At 44.4% G+C, this 22,718-nt stretch overlaps 1 protein-coding gene across 1 annotated transcript in view; it reads right to left on the bottom strand.

Annotated features, from left to right (window-relative positions):
* Positions 1–6,663, bottom strand: part of DDHD1 (DDHD domain containing 1) — a 94,435-nt gene extending 87,772 nt beyond the window's left edge. Inside the window, exon 1 of the mRNA XM_038756714.1 lies at positions 6,550–6,663. Within this exon, the coding sequence (XP_038612642.1) occupies positions 6,550–6,663 (114 nt within the window). The remainder of the gene's footprint in view (positions 1–6,549) is intronic.
* Positions 6,664–22,718: the final 16,055 nt, after the last annotated feature.

Below are 22,718 nucleotides of genomic sequence, written 5' to 3'. Positions count from 1 at the left end.
AGTTAAGTGGCTTGCCCAAGGTCACACAGCAGACAAGTGGTGGAGCAGGGATTAGAACCCACCTCCCCTGACCCCCAAGGCCGTGCTCTTTCCACTAAGCCACGCTGCTTCTCAACCGACAAGCTGTTCAAACTGACAATCCAGCAACGTCATTCTTTTTCTTTAATTTTCCCAACAAAAAACAAAACGAACAGTTCTGTTTGAATACATAATGGCCCTCTAAAATGTCCCCACGCTGAACTATAAAACCAGTCATCGTTGTCCATGGCCTGCAATTTTAGCAAAGGATTTTGATAGTCTCACTCTATTAAAGCTCTATTACACTTACAAAATAATTTACCACTGAACTTCAAAGATCCATTTTACCTGCTTTTGTTAATAACATTTGTTAAGAACTTACTATGAAAGCACTCTACTAAGTGCTGGGGTAGACACAAGATAATCGGTTTGGACAAGGCCCCCGTCCCACGTGGGGCTCGCAGCCTTAATCCCCATTTTCCAGATGAGGTAACGGAGGCACCGAGAAGTGAAATGACTGGCCCAAGGTCACATAGCAGAGCCGGTATTAGAACCCGTGACCTTCTGTCTCCCAGGATCGTGCTCTATCCACTACTCCGTGCCGCTTCTCTCGAACAAAAAGCACTCGACCAAAACAAGGTATTAAAAAAAAAAATCCGGGACAATTTTCCTGAAATGGTTCGGGTTTGACCAGGAGGTAAAAGTTGCCTTTTTTTCAGACTGCCAAATCGCTGAGTCCTGTATCTCTGAGGCCAATTGTTGATAAAGGTCATGGGCATCCAGGGAGAGAATAGCCGGCTAGAAAGATGAGTCTCTAAATGCCAGGAGCATTTATGTGCATTTCTCCTGGCAGAAAATCTCACAATTTGGGTACTTGAACTGAGAAGGCCCTGCTGGGGCTGGCTTAGGAATTGGTTTTGCTTCTCATTTTGCTGTCTGCCTCCCCCTTCTAGACTGTGAGCCCGTTGTTGGGTAGGGACCGTCTCTAGACGTTGCCAACTTGGACTTCCCAAGCGCTTAGTACAGAGCTCTGCACACGGTAAGCGCTCAACAAATACGATTGAATGAATGAATGAATTGGTTGGATTTCTGCAGGACTTTCTGAAACCGAGACGGGGAAGCTCTCCGCGCAGTGAGCGCTCAGTAAAACCGTTGATTGATAATGGTAGCAGCATCAGGAATAGTACTAGTAGTATTTGAGTGCTCCAGTCAATCAATCAGTGGTATTTATTGAGTGCTTACTGTGTGCAGAGCACTGTACTAAGCGCTCGGGAGAGTACAACCGTCGATAGATATGTTCCCTGCTTGCAGACCATAAGGAGAGAAGAGGAGGGAGAAATCCAAGCAGCACAGCAATAATAATAATAATGGTATTTGTTAAGTGCTTAGTTTGTGCCAAGCACTGTTTTAAGTGCTGGGGTAATAATAATAATAATAATGGCATTTATTAAGCACTTACTATGTGCAAAGCACCGTTCTAAGCGCTGGGGAGGTTCCGAGGTGATCAGGTTGTCCCACGCGGGGCTCACAGTCTTCATCCCCATTTTACAGATGAGGTAACTGAGGCCCGGAGAAGTGAAGTGACTTGCCCAAAGTCCCACAACGGACAATGGGCGGAACCGGGATTTGAACCCATGACCTCTGACTCCAAAGCCCGGGCTCTTTCCACTGAGCCGTGCTGCTTCCCATCTCTTCACGGTAGACATGCCTCCACTCTCAGAAGCGTTTGAAATGGGAGGTAGGGCCACCCAATGGATAGAGCATGGGTCTGGCAGTGAGTAGACATGGGTTCTAGTCCCTTTAAAACAATAATAATAATAATAACAATAACTGTGGTATTTGTTAGACTCTCACTATGTGCAAATACCGAGGTAGAATCAAGATAATCCTCCTCCTCCAGGAGGCCTTCCCAGACTGAGCCCCTTCCTTCCTCCCCCCATTCCCCCTCCACCCCCCCATCTTACCTCCTTCCCTTCCCCACAGCACCTGTATATAAGTATATATGTTTGTACATATTTATTACTCTATTTATTTATTTATTTATTTATTTTACTTGCACATATCTATTCTATTTATTTTATTTTGTTAGTATGTTTGGTTTTGTCTCCCCCTTTTAGACTGTGAGCCCACTGTTGGGTAGGGACTGTCTCTATATGTTGCCAATTTGTACTTCCCAAGCGCTTAGTGCAGTGCTCTGCACACAGTAAACGCTCAATAAATATGATTAATTGATTGATTGATTGATTGATAATCAGGTTGGACCACAGTGCCTGTCTCACACGGGGTTCATTCTAAATAGGAGGGAGAACAGGTATATCATCTCCATTTTACAGATGAGGGCACTGAGACGCAGAGAAGTGAGGTGACTCGCCCAAAGTCACCCAACAGACAAGTTAGTGGCGGCGGGATTAGAACCCAGGTCTTCTGACCCCCAGGCCCAAGCTACTGGTCTCCTGAGTGACCTATCCGTTGTATCTCCATCCCCTCCCTCAAAAGCAGCCTCTCCCCTTGGTTTCCCTTAACCCTGGACAATTGCTGTTTCTATTAAAAGTAACAAATCCTCCGGGGCACCGCCTTTATGTCCTTCGCAGCTTGCTTGTAATATATTCTTCTGGCACTCTGCAGAAAACCTTGAATTTCCAATAATAACAATGTTGTGGCAAGTTTGCTGTACCAAAGCACTCTCCTATCAACAGTATCGGAACATCACTGGGAAGTAGGGAGAAGCAGCTATCTTATCCCCCTTGTACAGATGAGGAAACCGAGGCCCAGAGAGGTTTTTGGTTGTTGTTTTTTTCTAAAGCACCTGTACATATATACATATATATATTCATGCATATATACAGCAATCAATCAATCAATCACAGTAAGCGCTCAATAAATACGATTGATGATGATGATCAATCAATCAATCATATTTATTGAGCGCTTACTGTGTGCAGAGCACTGTACTAAGCGCTTGGGAAGTACAAGTTGGCAACACACAGAGACAGTCCCTACCCAACAGCGGGCTCACAGTCTAAAAGGGGGAGACAGAGAACAAAACCAAACATACTAACAAAATAAAATAAATAGAATAGAATACATAAATAAATAAATAAAGAATAAAGAATAAATAAATAGAATAGAATACAGATAATAATAGAATACAGCACCTGTATATATGTTTGTACAGATTTATTACTCTATTTTACGTGTACATATTTACTATTGTATTTATTTTGTTAATGATGTGCATCTAGACTTTTAGACTGTGAGCCCACTGTTGGGCAGGGACTGTCTCTATATGTCGCCAATTTGTACTTCCCAAGCGCTTAGTACAGTGCTCTGCACACAGTAAGCGCTCAATAAATACGATTGATGATGATCTAGCTTTATTTCTATTTATTCTGACAACACCTGTCCACATGTTTTGTTTTGTTATCTGTCCCCCCCTTCTAGACTGTGAGCCCGCTGTTGGGTAGGGACCGGCTCTACATGTCGCCAACTTGGACTTCCCAAGCGCTTGGTACAGTGCTCAGCACACAGTAAGCGCTCAATAAATACGATTGAATGAATGAATAAATGAAGAAGCCAGTGTCACAGCTGGGACTAGAACTCGGGTTTCTGGATTCCCTGCATCTTTCCAGCTTCCTAAGCTCCCTCCCAACCTCTGCCCCTTAGTACAGTGCTCTGCACACAGTAAGCGCTCAGTAAATACGATTGAATGAATGAATGAATGAATGCCCCTGACTACAGGACTGTTTTTTTTCTTGCTTTGGCCTTTTAGCACAATGACTTGCCTCTTGCCTAATCCAGCTCTTAAATTGGTTAAGGTAAGTAGGTCTTACATCCCATAGTCACCCTCCCTCCCCGCCACACTAGTAAATTGCCTCAGACTTCAAGGTAAACAATGAGGAAATCCAGGCCAGTCCACCTAAAGAAAAAGAGACTGGATAAATGATCTTCTCCTTTTCATTCATGCAATCGTATTTATTTTAGACTGTGAGCCCACTGTTGGGTAGGGACTGTCTCTATACGTTGCCAATTTGTACTTCCCAAGCGCTTAGTACAGTGCTCTGCACATAGTAAGCGCTCAATAAATACGATTGATGATGATGATTGAGCACTCACTGTGTGCAGAGCACTGGACTAAGCACTCTACAAGTTGGCAACATTCATTCATTCATTCCTTCAATCGTATTTATTGAGTGCTTACTGTGTGCAGAGCACTGGACTGCAAGTTCAACATTCATTCATTCCTTCCTTCAATCGTATTTATTGAGCGCTTACTGTGTGCAGAGCACTGGACTAAGCGCTTGGGAAGTCCAAGTTGGCAACATAGAGAGACGGTCCCTACCCAACAGCCGGCTCACAGTCTAGAAGCGGGGGACAGACAATGAAACAAAACATATTACAAAATAAAATAAATAGAATAAATATGTACGAGTAAAATAAACAGAGTAATAAATCTGTACAAACATATATACATATATAGAGGTGCTGTGGGGAGGGGAAGGAGGTAGGGCGGGGGAATTCATTCATTCATTTATTCAATCGTATTTATTGAGCGCTTACTGTGTGCAGAGCACTGGACTAAGCGCTTGGGAAGTCCAAGTTGGCAACATAGAGAGACGGTCCCTACCCAACAGCGGGCTCACAGTCTAGAAGTGGGGGGACAGACAACAAAACAAAACATATTAACAAAATAAAATAAATATGTACAAGTAAAATAGAGTAATAAATCTCTACAAACATATATACATATACACAGGTGCTGTGGGGAGGGGAAGGAGGTAGGGCAGGGGAATGGGGAGGGGGAGAGGAAGGAGGGGGTAGATCAGCGTGGCTCAGTGGAAAGAGCACGGGCTTCGGGGTCAGAGGTCATGGGTTCGAATTCCGGCTCCGCCATATGTCTGCTGTGTGACCTTGGGCAAGTCACTTAACTTCTCTGAGCCTCAGTTACCTCATCTGTCAATGGGGATTGACTGTGAGCCCCACGTGGGACAACCTGATATGTCTAAAAGTAGACGATCAATACCTGCTGTCCCTCCAACTTAGCACCCCATATTGCTCTATTTTACTTGTACGTATTTACTATTCTATTTATTTTGTTAATGGTGTGCATCTAACTTTACTTCTATTTATTCTGATGACTTGACACCTGTCCACGTGTTTTGTTTTGTTGTCTTTCTCCCCCTTCTAGACTGTGAGCCCATTGTTGGGTAGGGACCGTCTCTATATGTTGCCAACTTGTACTTCCCAAGCGCTTAGTACAGTGCTCTGCACACAGTAAGCGCTCAATAAATACGATTGAATGAATGAATGAATGAATGTTATATCCCCCCAGCGCTTAGAACAGTGCTTTGCACATAGTAAGCGCTTAACAAATGCCATTATTATTATTATTATTATCTACCTCTAATGCCAACCTACTCGCTGTACCTCGATCTCATCTATCTCGCCGCCAACCTCTTGCCCACGTCCTGTCTCTGGGCCGGAATGCCCTCCCTCTTCATACCCGACAGATGTACGATGACTCTCCCCGCCTTTGGAGCTTTATTGGACACCCATCTCCTCCAAGAGGCCTTCCCTGACTAAGCCCTCATTTCCTTTTCTCCCACTCCCTTCGGCGTCATCCTGACTTGCTCCCTTTACTCACCGCTCCGCCTCAGACCCACAACACTTACGTCCAAATCGGTAATTTATTTATTTGTATTAATGTCTGTCTCCCCCTCTGGACTGTAAGCTTACTGTGGGCAGGGAATGTGTCTGTTATATTGTTGTAGCGTACTCTCCCAAGCGCTTAGTACAGCGCTCTGCACACAGTAAACCCTCAACAGATACGACTGATTGATTGATAGCTTCCAGCAGAATCGCGGTAGCAGATAGAACAATCCATATCAAAACGCTATTTTAAATCAATCAATCAATCAATCAATCGTATTTATTGAGCGCTTACTGTGTGCAGAGCACTGTACTAAGCGCTTGGGAAGTACAAGTTGGCAACATATACAGACAGTCCCTACCCAACAGTGGGCTCACAGTCTAAAAGACTCACAGGCTCAGTGGAAAGAGCCCGGGCTTTGGAGTCAGAGGTCATGGGTTCGGATCCCGGCTCCGCCAATTGTCAGCTGGGTGACTTTGGGCGAGTCGCTTCACTTCTCTGGGCCTCAGTTCCCTCATCTGGAAAATGGGGATGAAGATTGTGAGCCCCCCTATTGGACAGCCTGATCACCCTTGTAACCTCCCCGGCGCTTAGAACAGTGCTTTGCACATAGTAAGCGCTTCATAAACGCCATTGTTATTGTTATTATTATTATTATCTCCCTCCCCGCCCCCCGTCCGCCGACCTTGAGAATTTTGACAACGACCTTCTCGTTGTTGGTGACGTTGATGGCTTCGAACACCTCACTGTATTTCCCGCGGCCGAGTTTCCGGACGAGCTGGTAGTCATCCTGGTTCCTGTTGGGAATGATGATGATAATAATAATAATAATAATAATAATAATAATAATAATAATCATTCCCAACAGGAACCAGGATGACTACCAGCTCGTCCGGAAACTCGGCCGCGGGAAATACAGTGAGGTGTTCGAAGCCATCAGCATCACCAACAACGAGAAGGTCGTCGTCAAAATTCTCAAGGTCGGCGGATGCAGTCATTTCTTTATCATCATCATCATCGTCAATCGTATTTATTGAGCGCTTACTGTGTGCAGAGCACTGTGCTAAGCGCTTGGGAAGTACAAGTTGGCAACATATAGAGACGGTCCCTACCCAACAGTGGGCTTGGCCACGTTCGGTAAAGTGGGAGCTTAAATGCGACTGTCCTGGAAAATGAAGTTGTTCCAGAACACTGGACCGCTGCTCTTAAAAACATTCTCTTCCCCATCCCGATATTCAGACACCATTATTAGACGAATACAGGAAAGGTAAAGCCAGAAAACCTCATTATTTAAGCAGGGGTTGCTAATTGAGCAACACGAGTTGATAGCAGCAGGTCTCTGGGTTTCACCAGATGTCTGACAGATTTTATTGTCAATCAATCAATCAATCAATCATATTTACTGAGCGCTTACTGTGTGCAGAGCACTGTACTAAGTGCTTGGGAAGTACAAGTTGTCAACATATAGAGACGGTCCCTACCCAACAGTGGGCTCACAGTGTAGAATACAGAGATAGGACGTGAGCCGGGGTTCGACGGCAGGACAGAAAAATATCTTACGTGTGGTGAGTTCCAGCATCCAACTGCTAGTCTTGCCTGAAAGAAGAATTGTGTATTTAATAGGAGCTTACTATGCGCCACCCATTAGGGTAGATACGAGTTAATCGGATCAAACGTAGTTCTTGTCCCACGTGGGGCTCGGAGACGGAAAGGGAGGAAGAGCAGATATCCTTGTCCCAATTTACAGGGGAGGAAACTGGCTCAGAGAGGCTAAGTGCCTTGCCCAAGGTCACACAGCAAGGCAATGGATCTTGGCCAGATGACTTAGAGGTCTTCTGCTTAAAACCCGGGGTCCTGCTTAAAACCTGCCAGGGTGAGAAGCATTGTGGCCTAGTGGAAAGAGCCCTGGCCTGGGAATTAGAGGACCAGGGTTCTAATCCCAGCTCCGCCACTTTTTTTTTAATAGCATTTATTAAGTGCTTACTATGTGCAAAGCACTGTTCTAAGCACCACTTGATTGCAGAGAGACCTTGGGCAAGTCACTTCAGTTCGCTGTGCCTCAGCTATCAATCAATCAATCAATCAATCGCATTTATTGAGCGCTTACTGTGTGCAGAGCACTGTACTAAGCGCTTGGGAAGTACAAGCTGGCAAGATATAGAGACAGTCCCTACCCAACAGTGGGCTCACAGTCTAGAAGGGGAAGACAGAGAACAAAACCAAACACACTAACAAAATAAAATAAATAGAATAAAATAGTCTATTTTTTTTAGAATAAAATATTCTATTTTTAGAATTAGAATATTTAGAATAAATATTCTATTCTATTTTTAAAATAGAATAAAATAAATAGAGTTATCTCATCTGTAAAATGGGGATTAGGACTGTGAGCTGTAAATGGGACCGGGACTGTCAGTCAGTCATTCGTATTTATTGAGCGCTTACTGTGTGCAGAGCACTGTACTAAGTGCTTGGGAGAGGACAATACAACAATAAATAGTCACATTCCCTGCCCACAGTGAGCTTACAATCTAGAGGGAGAGAAGGATGGGCAACCACTGGAGGTTCTTGAGGAGTTATCTGGACTGTAAGCCAGTTGAGGGCAGGAAGCGTGGCTCAGTGGGAAGAGCCCGGGCTTTGGAGGCAGAGGTCATGGGTTCGAATTCCAGCTCCACCACATGTCTGCTGTGTGACCTTGGGCAAGTCACTTCACTTCTCTGAGCCTCAGTTACCTCATCTGTAAAATGGGGGTAAAGACTGTGAGCCCCACGGGGGACAACCTGATCACCTTGTATCCCCCCCCCAGAGCTTAGAACAGTGCTTTGCACATAGTAAGCGCTTAACAAATGCCATTATTATTATTATTATTATTACTAAACCTATCGTACCCTCCAAGGTGCCTAGGACAGTGCTCTGTCCACAGTAGACTCTCAGTCGATATACCATAGATTGAAGAAGCAGCATGACGTACTGAATAGAGGACGGGCCTCGGAGTCAGGAGGTCACGGGTTCAAATCCAGGCTCCGCCACTTGTCTCCTGTGTGACCTTGGGCAAGTCACTTCACTTCCCCGGGCCTCAGTTCCCTCATCTGGAAAATGGGGATTAAGACTGTGAGCCCCACATGGGACAGCCAGATGACCTTGTATCTACCCCAGCACTTAGAAAGGTGCTTGGCACAGTAAGCGCTTAATAAATGCTATAAAAAAAGTGGCGGAGCCGGGATTTTCAGCACTTAGAACAGTGCTTGGCACATAGTAAGTGCTTAACAAATATTATCATTATTATTATTGTTATTATTCTCTGGGCCTCAGTTCCCTCATCTGGAAAATGGGGATTGAGACTGTGAGCCCCACATGAGACAACCGGATCACTTTGTATCTACCCCATTGCTTAGAACAGTGCTTGGCACATAGTAAGTGCTTAACAAATACTATCATTATTATTATTGTTATTATTCTCTGGGCCTCAGTTCCCTCATCTGGAAAATGGGGATTGAGACTGTGAGCCCCACATGGGACAACCGGATCACTTTGTATCTACCCCATTGCTTAGAACAGTGCTTGGCACATAGTAAGTGCTTAACAAATACTGTCATTATTATTATTGTTATTATTCTCTGGGCCTCAGTTCCCTCATCTGGAAAATGGGGATTGACACTGTGAGCCCCACATGGGACAACTGGATCACTTTGTATCTACCCCAGTGCTTAGAACAGTGCTTGGCACATAGTTGGCTCAGTGGAGAAGAGCCCGGGCTTTGGAGTCAGAGGTCATGGGTTCGAATCCCGGCTCCACCACATGTCTGCTGTGTGACCTGGGCAAGTCACTTAACTTCTCTGAGCCTCAGTTACCTCATCTGTAAAATGGGGATTAAGACTGTGAGCCCCATGTGGGACAACTTGATCACCTTTTATCCACCCCCAGCGCTTAGAACAGTGCTCTGCACATAGTAAGCGCTTAACAAATGCCATTATTATTATTATTATTATTATTGTTAGTAAGTGCTTAACAAATACTGTCATTATTATTATTGTTATTATTCTCTGGGCCTCAGTTCCCTCATCTGGAAAATGGGGATTGAGACTGTGAGTCATTGTTGTTATTATTATTATTGTTATTCTCTGGGCCTCAGTTCCCTCATCTGGAAAATGGGGATTGAGACTGTGAGCCCCACATGGGACAACTGGATCACTTTGTATCTACCCCATTGCTTAGAACAGTGCTTAGCACATAGTAGAGAAGCAGTGTGGCTCAGTGGAAAAGAGCCCGGGCTTTGGAGTCAGAGGTCATGGGTTCAAATCCCAGCTCTGCCAATTGTCAGCTGTGTGACTTTGAGCAAGTCACTTAACTTCTCTGTGCCTGTTCCCTCATCTGTAAAATGGGGATGAAGACTGTGAGCCCCCCGTGGGACAACCTGATCACCTTGTAACCTCCCCAGCGCTTAGAACGGTGCTTTGCACATAGTAAGCACTTAATAGATGTGATTATTATTATAGTAAGTGCTTAGCAAATACTATTATTATTGTTATTATTCTCTGGGCCTCAGTTCCCTCATCTGGAAAATGGGGATTGAGACTGTGAGCCCCACGTGGGACAGGGACTGCTTCCAACCCGATTTGTTCGTCCCCACCCCAGCGCTTAGTACGGTTCCTGCCACATAGTAAGCGCTTAACAAATACCATCATCATCGTCATCATCATCACACCTCAGCAAGACTCTTGAAGGTAATTAGAACAGTCCAGCGCTTAGAACAGTGCTTTACACATAGTAGGCGCTTAATAAATGTCATTATTACTAATAGCAATAGCCGACGGGTGGGAAGAAGTGATTTCTGTGGCCACCAGGTGGCACATGGACTCCAGATTGAGTAGCCCTGAAAATCATTTATTATTATTATTATTAATAATAATAATAATAATAATAATAATAATAATGGCATTTGTTAAGCGCTTACTATGTGCAAAGCACTGTTCTAAGCGCTGAAAATCCCGGCTCTGCCACTTTTTTTATAGCATTTTTTAAGCGCTTACTATCATCAATCGTATTTATTGAGCGCTTACTATGTGCAAAGCACTGTTCTAAGCGCTGAAAATCCCGGCTCCGCCACTTTTTTTAATAGCATTTATTAAGCGCTTCCTATGTGCAAAGCACTGTTCTAAGCGCCGGGGTAGATACAAGGTAATCAAGTTGTCTCCGCCACTTTTTTAATAGCATTTATTAAGCGCTTCCTATGGGCAAAGCACTGTCCTAAGCGCTGGGGTAGATACAAGGTAATCAAGTTGTCTCCGCCACTTTTTTAATAGCATTTATTAAGCGCGTCCTATGGGCAAAGCACTGTTCTAAGCGCCGGGGTAGATACAAGGTAATCAAGTTGTCTCCGCCACTTTTTTAATAGCATTTATTAAGCGCTTCCTATGTGCAAAGCACTGTTCTAAGCGCTGGGGTAGATACAAGGTAATCAAGTTGTCTCCGCCACTTTTTTAATAGCATTTATTAAGCGCTTCCTATGTGCAAAGCACTGTTCTAAGCGCTGGGGTAGATACAAGGTAATCAAGTTGTCTCCGCCACTTTTTTAATAGCATTTATTAAGCACGTCCTATGGGCAAAGCACTGTTCTAAGCGCTGGGGTAGATACAAGGTAATCAAGTTGTCTCCGCCACTTTTTTAATAGCATCTATTAAGCGCTTCCTATGGGCAAATCACTGTTCTAAGCGCTGGGGTAGATACAAGGTAATCAAGTTGTCTCCACCACTTTTTTAATAGCATTTTTTAAGCGCCTCCTATGTGCAAAGCACTGTTCTAAGTGCTGGGGTAGATACAAGGTAATCAAGTTGTCCCACGTGGGGCTCCCAGACTTAATCCCCATTTTCCAGATGAGGTCACTGAGGCCCAGAGAAGTGAAGTGACTTGCCCAGAGTCACACAGCTGACCAATGGCGGAGCCAGGATTCGAACCCATGACCTCTGACTCCAAAGCCCGGGCTCTTTCCACTGAGCCACGCTGCACATTTGCCAGTTTCAGTATCTGATCGACGACAGAAAGGCAGTAAGAACGTAAACGGCTTCAGGATTTCAAATAAATTGGCAGGGGCTTGGTGAAATAATCCTAGCTACTTCTGGACTCCCTTCTGTCTGCTGGATGAAGAATCAATCAATCAATCAATCAATCAATCATATTTATTGAGCACTTACTGTGTGCAGAGCACTGTACTAAGCACTTGGGAAGTACAAGTTGGCAACATATAGAGACAGTCCCTACCCAACAGTGGGCTCACAGTCTAGAAGGGGAAGACAGAGAACAAAACCAAACATACTAACAAAATAAAATAAATAGAATAGATATGTACAAGTAAAATAAATAGAGTAATAAATGTGTACAAACGTATATACATGAAGAAGCAGCCTTGCTTAATGGAAAGAGCCCGGGCTAGGGAATCAGAGGTCGTGGGTTCTAATCCCTCCTCTGCCACTTATCAGCTGTGTGACTTTTGGCAAGTCACTTAAATAATAATAATAATAATATTAATAATAATAATGGCATTTGTTAAGAGCTTACTATGTGCAAAGCACTGTTCTAAATGCCGGGGGGGATACAAGGTGATCAGGTGGTCCCACGTGGGGCTCACAGTCTTAATCCCCATTTTACAGATGAGGTCACTGAGGCTCAGAGAAGTGAAGTGACTTGCCCAAAGTCACACAGCTGACAGTTGGCAGAGTGGGGATTTGAACCCATGACCTCTGACTCCAAAGCCCGGGCTCTTTCCACTGAGCCACGCTGCTTAGTGGCAGAGCCGGGATTAGAACCCAGTTCCCGGGACTCTCAGGCCCGGGCTCTAGCCACTAGGCCGCGCGGCTTCCCGTTGGGGTCAGGGGATGTTTCTACAGACTCTGATAATGATAATAATAATAATAATGGCATTTATTAAGCGCTTACTACGCACAAAGCACTGTACTAAGCGCTGGGGAGGGTACAAGGTGATAAGTTGTCCCACGGTGGGGGCTCACCGTCTTAATCCCCATTTTCCAGATGAGGGAATTGAGGCCCAGAGAAGTGAAGTGACTTGCCCAAAGTCACACAGCTGACAGTTGGAGGAGCCGGGATATAACGTACTCTCTCAAGCGCTTGGTACCGTGCTCTGCCTTCATCAAGTGCTCAATAAATACGACCGATCGACTCGAACTCCCCGTATATTTTTGTCCTTTGGTTTTTCCTCCAGGAGCACATTCCAGGAACCAAACCCGGCTCCTTTCCGGCCTGGAAAAGAAGCGCGCCACGGCCACCTCCTGGTCACCATTCCTAACATCGTCTGGCTTCCAGCAGGAAGAGGGGGGATTCTGATGAATTCTGTCGCCGATCTATCTCAACAGTCGAGAATTCAGCAGAGCATTAAACAGATTAATTTTGCCAGGGCGGAGAGCTGCGGCCTTTGATGGTTCAGTCATCACCATCATCAATCGTATTTATGGAGCGCTTACTATGTGCAGAGCACTGTACTAAGCGCTTGGGAAGTCCAAATTGGCAACATATAGAGACAGTCCCTACCCAACAGTGGGCTTGGCCACGTTCGGTAAAGTGGGAGCTTAAACGCGACTGTCCTGGAAAATGAAGTTGTTCCAGAACACTGGACCGCTGCTCTTAAAAAACACTCTCTTCCCCATCCCGATATTCAGACACCATTATTAGATAAATACAGGAAAGGTAGAACCAGAAAACCTCAACAGGTACAGAAGGGCTGGAGGCAGCCGGTGGTTTGAACCATCAATCAATCAATCAATCGTATTTATTGAGCGCTTACTGTGTGCAAAGCTCTGTACTAAGCGCTTGGGAAGTCCAAGTTGGCAACATATAGAGACAGTCCCTACCCAACAGTGGGCTCACAGTCTAAAAGGGGGAGACAGAGAACAAAACCAAACATACTAACAAAATAAAAGAAATAGAATAGATATGTACAAGTAAAATAAATAGAGTAATAAATATGTACAAACATATATACAGGTGCTGTGGGGAAGGGAAGGAGGTAAGATGGGGGGATGGAGAGGGGGATGAGGGGGAGAGGAAGGAAGGGGCTCAGTTTGGGAAGGCCTCCTGGATCTTAATGGACTCGGGGCGGCTGGTTCCGCTTTGGCGTGTCAGGCCTGGCGACGGGCCTTGGGCTCAATGGGAAACTCTCGGCGTCGGGATTGGGATCCTCAAACTTGGCATGGCTTTCCCTCCCGCTGATGGAGGCTTTAAAGAGGGGAAAAGCAATACCATTACTTCTGAAAGCCTGCCAGGGAACATCAACGTGTTTTCAGCCTGCCATCTATTGTGCAAGCGCGTGAAGATTTTTGCCTTCCCCGAATCGCCGTGCACCTGCTCGCAAGAAAAACTACCTCGTCCCGGGATGACATAGTGGGTTAAATCACCCAATTTTTTATTCTATTTATTGGTTTCATCGTGCGCGGATTTTTTCTTCCCCCTCAGGCTTGTTAAGCTTCCCCATTAAAACAACATATGTCTGTCTTCCCCTCTAGACTGTTGTGGGCAGGGAACGTATCTGTTTTTCATTGTTTGGTGCTCTCCCAAGCGCTTAGTACAGTGCTCTTCCACAGTAAGTGCTAAATAAATACGATCGAATGAATGGATGAATGAGGCAAGGTTGTGGCCAAACAAAATCGCTTCAGCTCCAGCTGGACTTTTAGACTGTGAGCCCACTATTGGGTAGGGACTGTCTCTATATGTTGCCGACGCTTAGTACAGTGTTCTGCACACAGTAAGCACTCAATAAATATGATTGATTGATTGGACTTTCCTTTCCCACTCCCTCTTCCTCAGTGTTTCTCTATTTTGGGCAGGGATTGCCTCTCTTTATTGCTGTATTGTACTTTCCAAGCGCTTAGTACAGTGCTCTGCACACGGTAGGCGCTCAATAAATACGACTGAACGAACGAAGAGTGTGAGCCTCACTTGGGACAGGGACTGTGTCCAATGTGATTGATTATCTTGTATCTGCCCCAGCACTTATTATGATTATTATTATTAAGCACATGCAAAAATACGGTAGAATGACTGTGAGCCCCATATGGGGCAGGAACCTGTTGTAACCTTATATTGGATCTTCCACAGAATTTAGTAGCGTTCAGTACAGCATGTACATATTTATCACTCTATTTATTTATTTATTTATTTTAATTGTACATATCTATTCTATTTATTTTATTTTGTTAGTATGTTTGGTTTTGTTCTCTGTCCCCCCCCTTTTAGACTGTGAGCCCACTGTTGGGTAGGGACTGTCTCTGTATGTTGCCAACTTGGACTTCCCAAGCGCTTAGTACAGTGCTCTGCACACAGTAAGCGCTCAATAAATACGATTGATTGATTGAGAAGCAGAGGGGCCTAGAGGACCTGGGCTTCAGAGGGCCTGGGTTCTAATCCCAGCTCTGCCACTTGTCAGCTGGGTGACCTAGGGCAAGTCACTTGACTTCTCCGTGCCTCAGTTACCTCATCTGCCAAATGGGGATTAAATCCCCCTCCCTCCAGTTTAGTCTGTGAGCCCCACTTGGGATCGGGACTTCGTCCAACCTGATTACCCTGGATCTTCCCCAAAGCTAGTACAAATGCCAGAATTAAGAAATTATTACAGCGCTTGGAACATAGTAAGCACTTAAAAAATACCACAATTATTAGTAGTAGTAATCCAAATGATCCCTGTGCTCAAGGAATTTACAGTCTAGCAGGGAAGAAACAAATTATCCATAAAATGGGGATTAAGACTGTGAGCCTCCTGTGAGACTTGGACTGTGTCCAATCTGAACACTTTGTATCTACCCCAGTGCTTAGCACAATGCCTGGCACATACAACCCTTAACAAGTAGCATACAAAAAGTTACAAAAGGGACTTGTAAGCTTTTTGTGGACAGGGAATGTGTCTAATAACTCTGTTATACTGTAATAATAATAATAATAATGATGGCATTTGTTAAGCGCTTACTATGTGCAAAGCACTGTTCTAAGCGCTGGCACTGTTCTAAGAGCTGAACAGTGTATACTGTGTATTCACTGTGTATACAGTGAATACTGTACTCTCCCAAACATTCAATGGTATTTATTGAATACCATTCAATTTATTGAGCAAGTACTACGTGCAGAGCACTGTTCTAAGAGCTTGGGAGAGCTCATTCATTCATTCAATCGTATTTACTGAGCGCTTGCTGCGTGCAGACCACTTACTAAACACTTGGGAAAGCACAATACAACAGTAAATTGTGGCACACAGTAAGCGCTCAATAAATACGATTGAATGAATGAATGAATTGTATTTATTGAGCACTTACTGTGTGCAGAGCACTGTACTAACCGCTTGGAAAGTACAATCCAGCCGGCAAGCCCTGCCCACACCGGGGTTTACAGTCTAGAAAAGAGAAATTAGCAGACACATTCCCTCCCCATAATCAATCATTGGTACTTATTAAGCACTTACTATGTGCAGAGCACTGTACTAAGTGTTTGGAAAGTACAATTCAGCAATAGAGACAATCCCTAACCTCATCGGGTTTGCAGTCTAGAAAAGAGAAATTAGCAGGCACATTCCCTCCCCATAATCAATCAATCAATGGTACTTATCGAGTACTTACTATGTACTAAGCACTTGGGAGAGCACAACTCAACTGAATTAGGAGACACATTCCCTGCCTATAAGGAGGTTACAGCGCTTAATTCAGTGCTCTGCATACATCATCATCATCATCAATCGTATTTATTGAGCGCTTACTGTGTGCAGAGCACTGTACTAAGCGCTTGGGAAGTACAAGTTGGCAACATATAGAGACAGTCCCTGCCCAACAGTGGGCTCACAGTCTAAAAGGGGCCCAGTATGCGATCAACAGATACAATTGATTGAGAGGAAAAGGAGGAAAAAGAAAATATACTTGGATTGAAAAGGGGTGCTTTCTTCAAGCATTCCCAAAGCTTGCTAGAAACATTTCACTTGGGCTTAATACTCTATTTATTTATTTTACTTGTACATATCTATTCTATTTATTTTATTTTGTTAATATGTTTTGTTTTCTGTCTCCCCCTTCTAGACTGTGAGCCCGCTGTTGGGTAGGGACCGTTTCTATACATTGCCAACTTGTACTTCCCAAGTGTTTAGTACAGTGCTCTGCACACAGTAAGCGCTCAATAAATACGATTGATTGATTGATTCACCTGCCATCCCCGGAGCTCATTGAAAATGGAAAGCAGGAAACCCAGGGGGTGTTAGACTTTAAATCCAGCAAAGTCAGGGTTTGAGGGAGGGGTTATTACATGCAAATGTCACTTAAAACGCTGCTCCCAGGCTATCAGTGATCAGCAAGTGGGGGGGGAAGTTGGAGCACGTGTGGATTTGACCCCGTGCTCAGCTGCAGGGGGTTGATAAAAAAAGGGCCATTCTCACGTGGTCCAACCTTATGATACCTTTGGAGGGTCCCATTTTAGGATATGAAGTCTGCAGGCGGCAGAGGGAAGGTAAGGCTCTTCCTGGAATTTTATTTTTAATGATAATAATAATAATGGTACTTGTTAAGTACTTACTATTTAATAATAATAATGATGGCATTTATTAAGCGCTTACTATGTGCAAAGCAATCAATCAATCGTATTTATTGAGCGCTTACTATGTGCAGAGCACTGTACTAAGCGCTTGGGAAGTACAAATTGGCAACATATAGAGACAGTCCCTACCCAACAGTGGGCTCACAGTCTAAAAGGCGGAGACAGAGAACAAAACCAAACATACTAACAAAATAAAATAAATAGAATAGATATGTACAGGTAAAATAAATAAATAGAGTAATAAATATGTACAAACATATACAGGTGCTGTGGGGAAGGGAAGGAGGTAAGCACTGTTCTAAGCGCTGGGGTAGATGCAAGGTAATCAAGTGGTCCCACGTGGGGCTCACAGACTTAATCCCCATTTTCCAGATGAGGGAACGGAGGCCCAGAGAAGTGAAGTGACTTGCCCAAAGTCACACAGCTGCCAAGTGGCGGAGCGGGGATTTGAACCCATGACCTCTGACTCCAAAGCCCGAGGTCTTTCCACTGAGCCACGCTGCTTCTCGACTAATGTACTAATCACTCTTCCAAGTGCAGTCGTAGGTAACAGGTTTAGCGGGTTGGACACAGCCCACGTGGGGCTCACAGTCTCCATCCCCATTTTGCAGATGAGATAACCGAGGCCCAGAGAAGTGAAGTATGTATATATATGTATATATGTTTGTACATATTTATTACTCTATTTATTTATTTTACTTGTACCTATCTATTCTATTTATTTTATTTTGTTAGTATGTTTGGTTTTGTTCTCTGTCTCCCCCTTCTAGACTCTGAGCCCACTGTTGGGTAGGGACTGTCTCTATATGTTGCCAATTTGTACTTCCCAAGCGCTTAGTACAGTGCTCTGCACATAGTAAGCACTCAATAAATACGATTGATGATGATGATGTTGGGTAGGGACTGTCTCTATGTGTTGCCGACTTGTACTTCCCAAGCGCTTAGTACAGTGCTTTGCACACAGTAAGCGCTCAATAAATACAATTGATTGAAGTACAGTCGTAGGTAACAAGTTTAGCAGGTTGGACACAGCCCACGTGGGGCCCACAGTTTCCATCCCCATTTTGCAGATGAGATAACCGAGGCCCAGAGAAGTGAAGTGACGTGGCCAAGGTCACCCAGCAGACAAGTGGCAGAGCTGGGATTAGAATACAAGACCTGAATCCCAGGCCCATGTTCCATCTGCCATGCTGCTTCTCATAGTCTTATCTATCATATCTTATCTATTCTATTTGGTTTATTTTGTTAGTATGTTTGGTTTTGTTCTCTGTCTCCCCCTTTTAGACTGTGAGCCCACTGTTGGGTAGGGACCGTCTCTATATGTTGCCAATTTGTACTTCCTAAGCGCTTAGTACAGTGCTCTGCACACAGTAAGCGCTCAATAAATACGATTGATGATGGTGATAGTCATTCAGTTGTATTTATCAAGCACTTATCTTGTGGAAAGCAATGTATTAAGCGCTTGGGAGAGTACACTATAAATGGTATTTAAGTGCTTACTGTTTTCAATGCTGGGGTAGAAAGAAGAAGCAGTGTGGCTCAGTGGAAAGAACATGGGCTTGGGAGTCAGGTCATGGGTTCTAATCCCAGCTCCCCCACATAATACTACTACTACTAATAATAATAATAACATTTATTAAGCGCTTACTATGTGTAAAGCACTGTTCTAAGCACTGGAGAAGTTCCAGGGTGATCAGGTTGTCCCACTGGGGGCTCACAGTCTTAATCCCCATTTTACAGATGACGTAACTGAGGCCCAGTGAAGTGACTTGCCCAAAGTCACACAGCTGACAGTTGGTGGAGCCGAGATTTGAACCCCTGACCTCTGACTCCAAAGCCCGGGTTCTTTCCACTGAGCCACGCCGCTTCTCTAATCAACTTATCAACTGTGTGACTTTGGGCAAGTCACTTCATTTCTCTGTGCCTCAGTTACCTCATCTGTAAAATGGGGCTGAAGATTGTGAGCCCCATGTGGGACAACCTGATTACCCTGTATCTCCCCCAGTGCTGAGAACGGTGCTTGGCACATAGTAAGCGCTTAACAAATATGAAAATTATTATTATTAAGTGTATCAGGTTGGACACTGTGTGTCCATGAAGCTCACAGGCGAAGTGTGGGCATGGAGGGTGTCTGCCGACTGTTGTTTCGTCTTCTCCTAAGTGCTTAGTACAGTGCGCTGCACAAAGTAAGCTCTCAAGCAATATGATTAAGAGGTGCCACCAGATTTTCAGAGAGCAAATGAGGGGGGAGTGGGGCTGGGCATCTGGTCTTTGGGACAGATGGCTTCGTGTGCCCTACTGAGAGCTCACCTCCTCCAGGAGGCCTTCCCAGACTGAGTCCCTTCCTTCCTCTCCCCCTCGTCCCCCTCTCCATCCCCTCCATCTTACCTCCTTCCCTTCCCCACAGCACCTGTATATATGTATATATGTTTGTACATATTTATTACTCTATTTTACTTGTACATATCTATTCTATTTATTTTATTTTGTTAGTATGTTTGGTTTTGTTCTCTATCTCCCCCTTTTAGACTGTGAGCCCACTGTTGGGTAGGGACTGTCTCTATATGTTGCCAACTTGTACTTCCCAAGCGCTTAGTACAGTGCTCTGCACACAGTAAGCGCTCAATAAATACGATTGATTGATTCGTGTGGTCTTTGGGTGACCCTTGGGGGCTTCCTTGCTTTGTGGGGGGCGAGAGGTTGATTTTTTAATTTTTCTTCAAGCAGTTTACAATGCCCCGGTTAGACTGTGTATGTATCTCTTGGCCTTACCACTTTCAGAAGTTAAGGAAACTCAGATTCTCTAACAGCAAGATGGGGTTGGAGCTCTTGGGAGCTCACAGGTGAGGCAAGTTTAATAACAATGGTACTTGTTAAGTGCTTACTATGTACTAAGCGCTGGGGTAGATATAAGGTGGGATACAGTCCCCGTCCCATATTGGGCTCACACTCTTAATCCCCATTTTTTAAGATGAGGTAAGTGAGGCCCATAGAAGTGAAATACTACTACTACTAATAATGGCATTTATTAAGCCCTTACTATGTGCAAAGCACTGTTCTAAGCTCTGCGGAGGATACAAGGTGATCAGGTTGTCTCACGGGGGGGCTTACAGTCTTAATCCCCATTTTATAGATGAGGTAACTGAGGCCCAGAGAAGTTAAGTATACCTGTTAAGAAGTTAAGTTACCTGTATATATGTTTGTACATATTTATTACTCTATTTATTTTACTTGTACATATCTATTCTATTTATTTTATTTTGTTAGTATGTTTGGTTTTGTTGTCTGTCTCCCCCCTTTTAGACTGTGAGCCCGCTGTTGGGTAGGGACTGTCTCTATGTGTTGCCAACTTGTTCTTCCCAAATGCTTAGTACAGTGCTCTGCACACAGTAAGAGCTCAATAAATATGATTGATTGATTGTCTTGCCCAAAGTCACACAGCTGACAGGTGGTGGAGCTGGGATTTGAACCCATGACCTCTGATTCCAAAGCCTGAGCCATTCTGCTTCCATGTGAAATGACTTGCCCAAGGTCACACAGCAGACAGGTGGTAGAGCTGGGATTAGGACCCATAACCTTTTAACTCCCAGGCCCGGGTTAATAATAATAATAATGGTATTTGTTAAACCCCTCCTATGTGCAAAGCACTGTTCTAAGCGCTGGGGCGGTTACAAGGTGATCAGGTTGTCCCACAGGGGGCTCACAGTTTTTATCCCCATTTTACAGAGGAGGTAACTGAGGCCCAGAGAAGTTAAGTGACTTGCCCAAAGTCACACAGCTGACAGGTAGCGGAGCTGGGATTTGAACCCATGACCTCTGACTCCAAAGCCCGGGCTCTTTCCACTGAGCCACGCTGCCATTATGCCATGCTGCTTCTCAAGTTGAAACGTGTGAGGGTAAAATAGCTCTCCCTGCCAAGTTTCTCCTCAGCCAATCTCTCTGTCCTTAGCCCCTTCACTAAGGAAAGGTTCTGCCTGTTTAAATTTTATATTCTCCCCATCCCCACAGCATTTACGTACAAATTTTAAAATTACATAAATTTCCTATTTATTCATATTAACACCCATCTCCCCATCCAGGCTATAAGGTAGAAATGTCAGGGTATGTGCCTGCTTCAATCAATCAATCGTATTGAGCGCTTACTGTGTGCAGAGCACTGTACTAAGCGCTTCGGAAGTACAAGCTGGCAACATATAGAGACAGTCCCTACCCAACAGTGGGCTCACAGTCTAGAAGGGGGAGACAGAGAACAAAACCAAATATACTAACAAAATAAAATAAATAGAATAGATAGGTACAAGTGAAATAGAGTAATAAATATGTACATACATATATACAGGTGCTGTGGGGAAGGGAAGGAGGTTATTCTGTTGTATTCTCCCAAGCGCTTAGTACAGTGCTTTGCACCTAGTAAGGGCTCAATAAATGATGATGGTATTTGTGAAGCGCTTACTATGTTCAAGCACTGTTCTAAGCATTGGGGTAGATGCAAGCTAATCAATCGTATTGAGCGCTTACTGTGTGCAGAGCACTGTACTAAGCGCTTGGGAAGTACAAGCTGGCAACATAAAGAGACAGTCCCTACCCAACAGTGGGCTCACAGTCTAGAAGGGAGACAGAACAAAACCGAACATACTAACAAAATAAAATAAATAGAATAGATGGGTACAAGTAAAATAGAGTAATAAATATGTATAAACATATATACAGGTGCTGTGGGGAAGGGAAGGAGGTTATTCTGTTGTATTCTCCCAAGCACTTAGTACAGTGCACCTAGTAAGGGCTCAATAAACGATGATGGTATTTGTGAAGCGCTTACTATGTGTCAAGCACTGGGGTAGATGCAAGCTAGTCAGATTGGCTATAGTCCACACGGGGCTCGTGACCTTGGTCAAGTCTCTTGGCTCCTTCGGGCCTCAGTTCCCTCATCTACAAAATGGGGATGATGACTGTGAGCCCCATGTGGGACAGGGACTGTGCCCAACCTGATGAGCTTGTATCTTCCCCCAGCGTTTAGTACAGTGTCTGGTGCCTAGTACTAGTAAGTGCTTCACATACCAGCGTGGCTCGGTGGAAAGAGCCCGGGCTTTGGAGTCAGAGGTCGTGGGTTCAAATCACGGCTCGGCCGCTTGTCAGCTGTGTGACTTTGGGCAAATCACTTCACTTCTCCGTGCCTCAGTTACCTCATCTGTAAAATGGGGATTAATCAATCAATCAATTGTATTTATTGAGCGCTTACTGTGTGCCGAGCACTGTACTAAGCGCTTGGGAAGTACACGTTGGCAACACATACAGTCCCTACCCAACATTGGGCTCACAGTCTAAAAGAGATTAAGATTGTGAGCCCCATGTGGGACAACCCGATCACCTTGTATCCTCCCCAGCGCTTAGAACAGTGCTTTGCACATAGTAAGCGCTTAACAAATATTATTATTATTATACCAGTAAAATAAATATGACTGACAGGCTGGAAGGGTCC

The sequence above is a fragment of the Tachyglossus aculeatus genome, chromosome 14, assembly GCF_015852505.1.
Source record: "Tachyglossus aculeatus isolate mTacAcu1 chromosome 14, mTacAcu1.pri, whole genome shotgun sequence".
Classification (NCBI taxonomy): Eukaryota; Metazoa; Chordata; class Mammalia; order Monotremata; family Tachyglossidae; genus Tachyglossus; species Tachyglossus aculeatus.
Note: the sequence above shows the minus strand (reverse complement) of the source record. Positions and strands in the feature narration are given on the sequence as shown.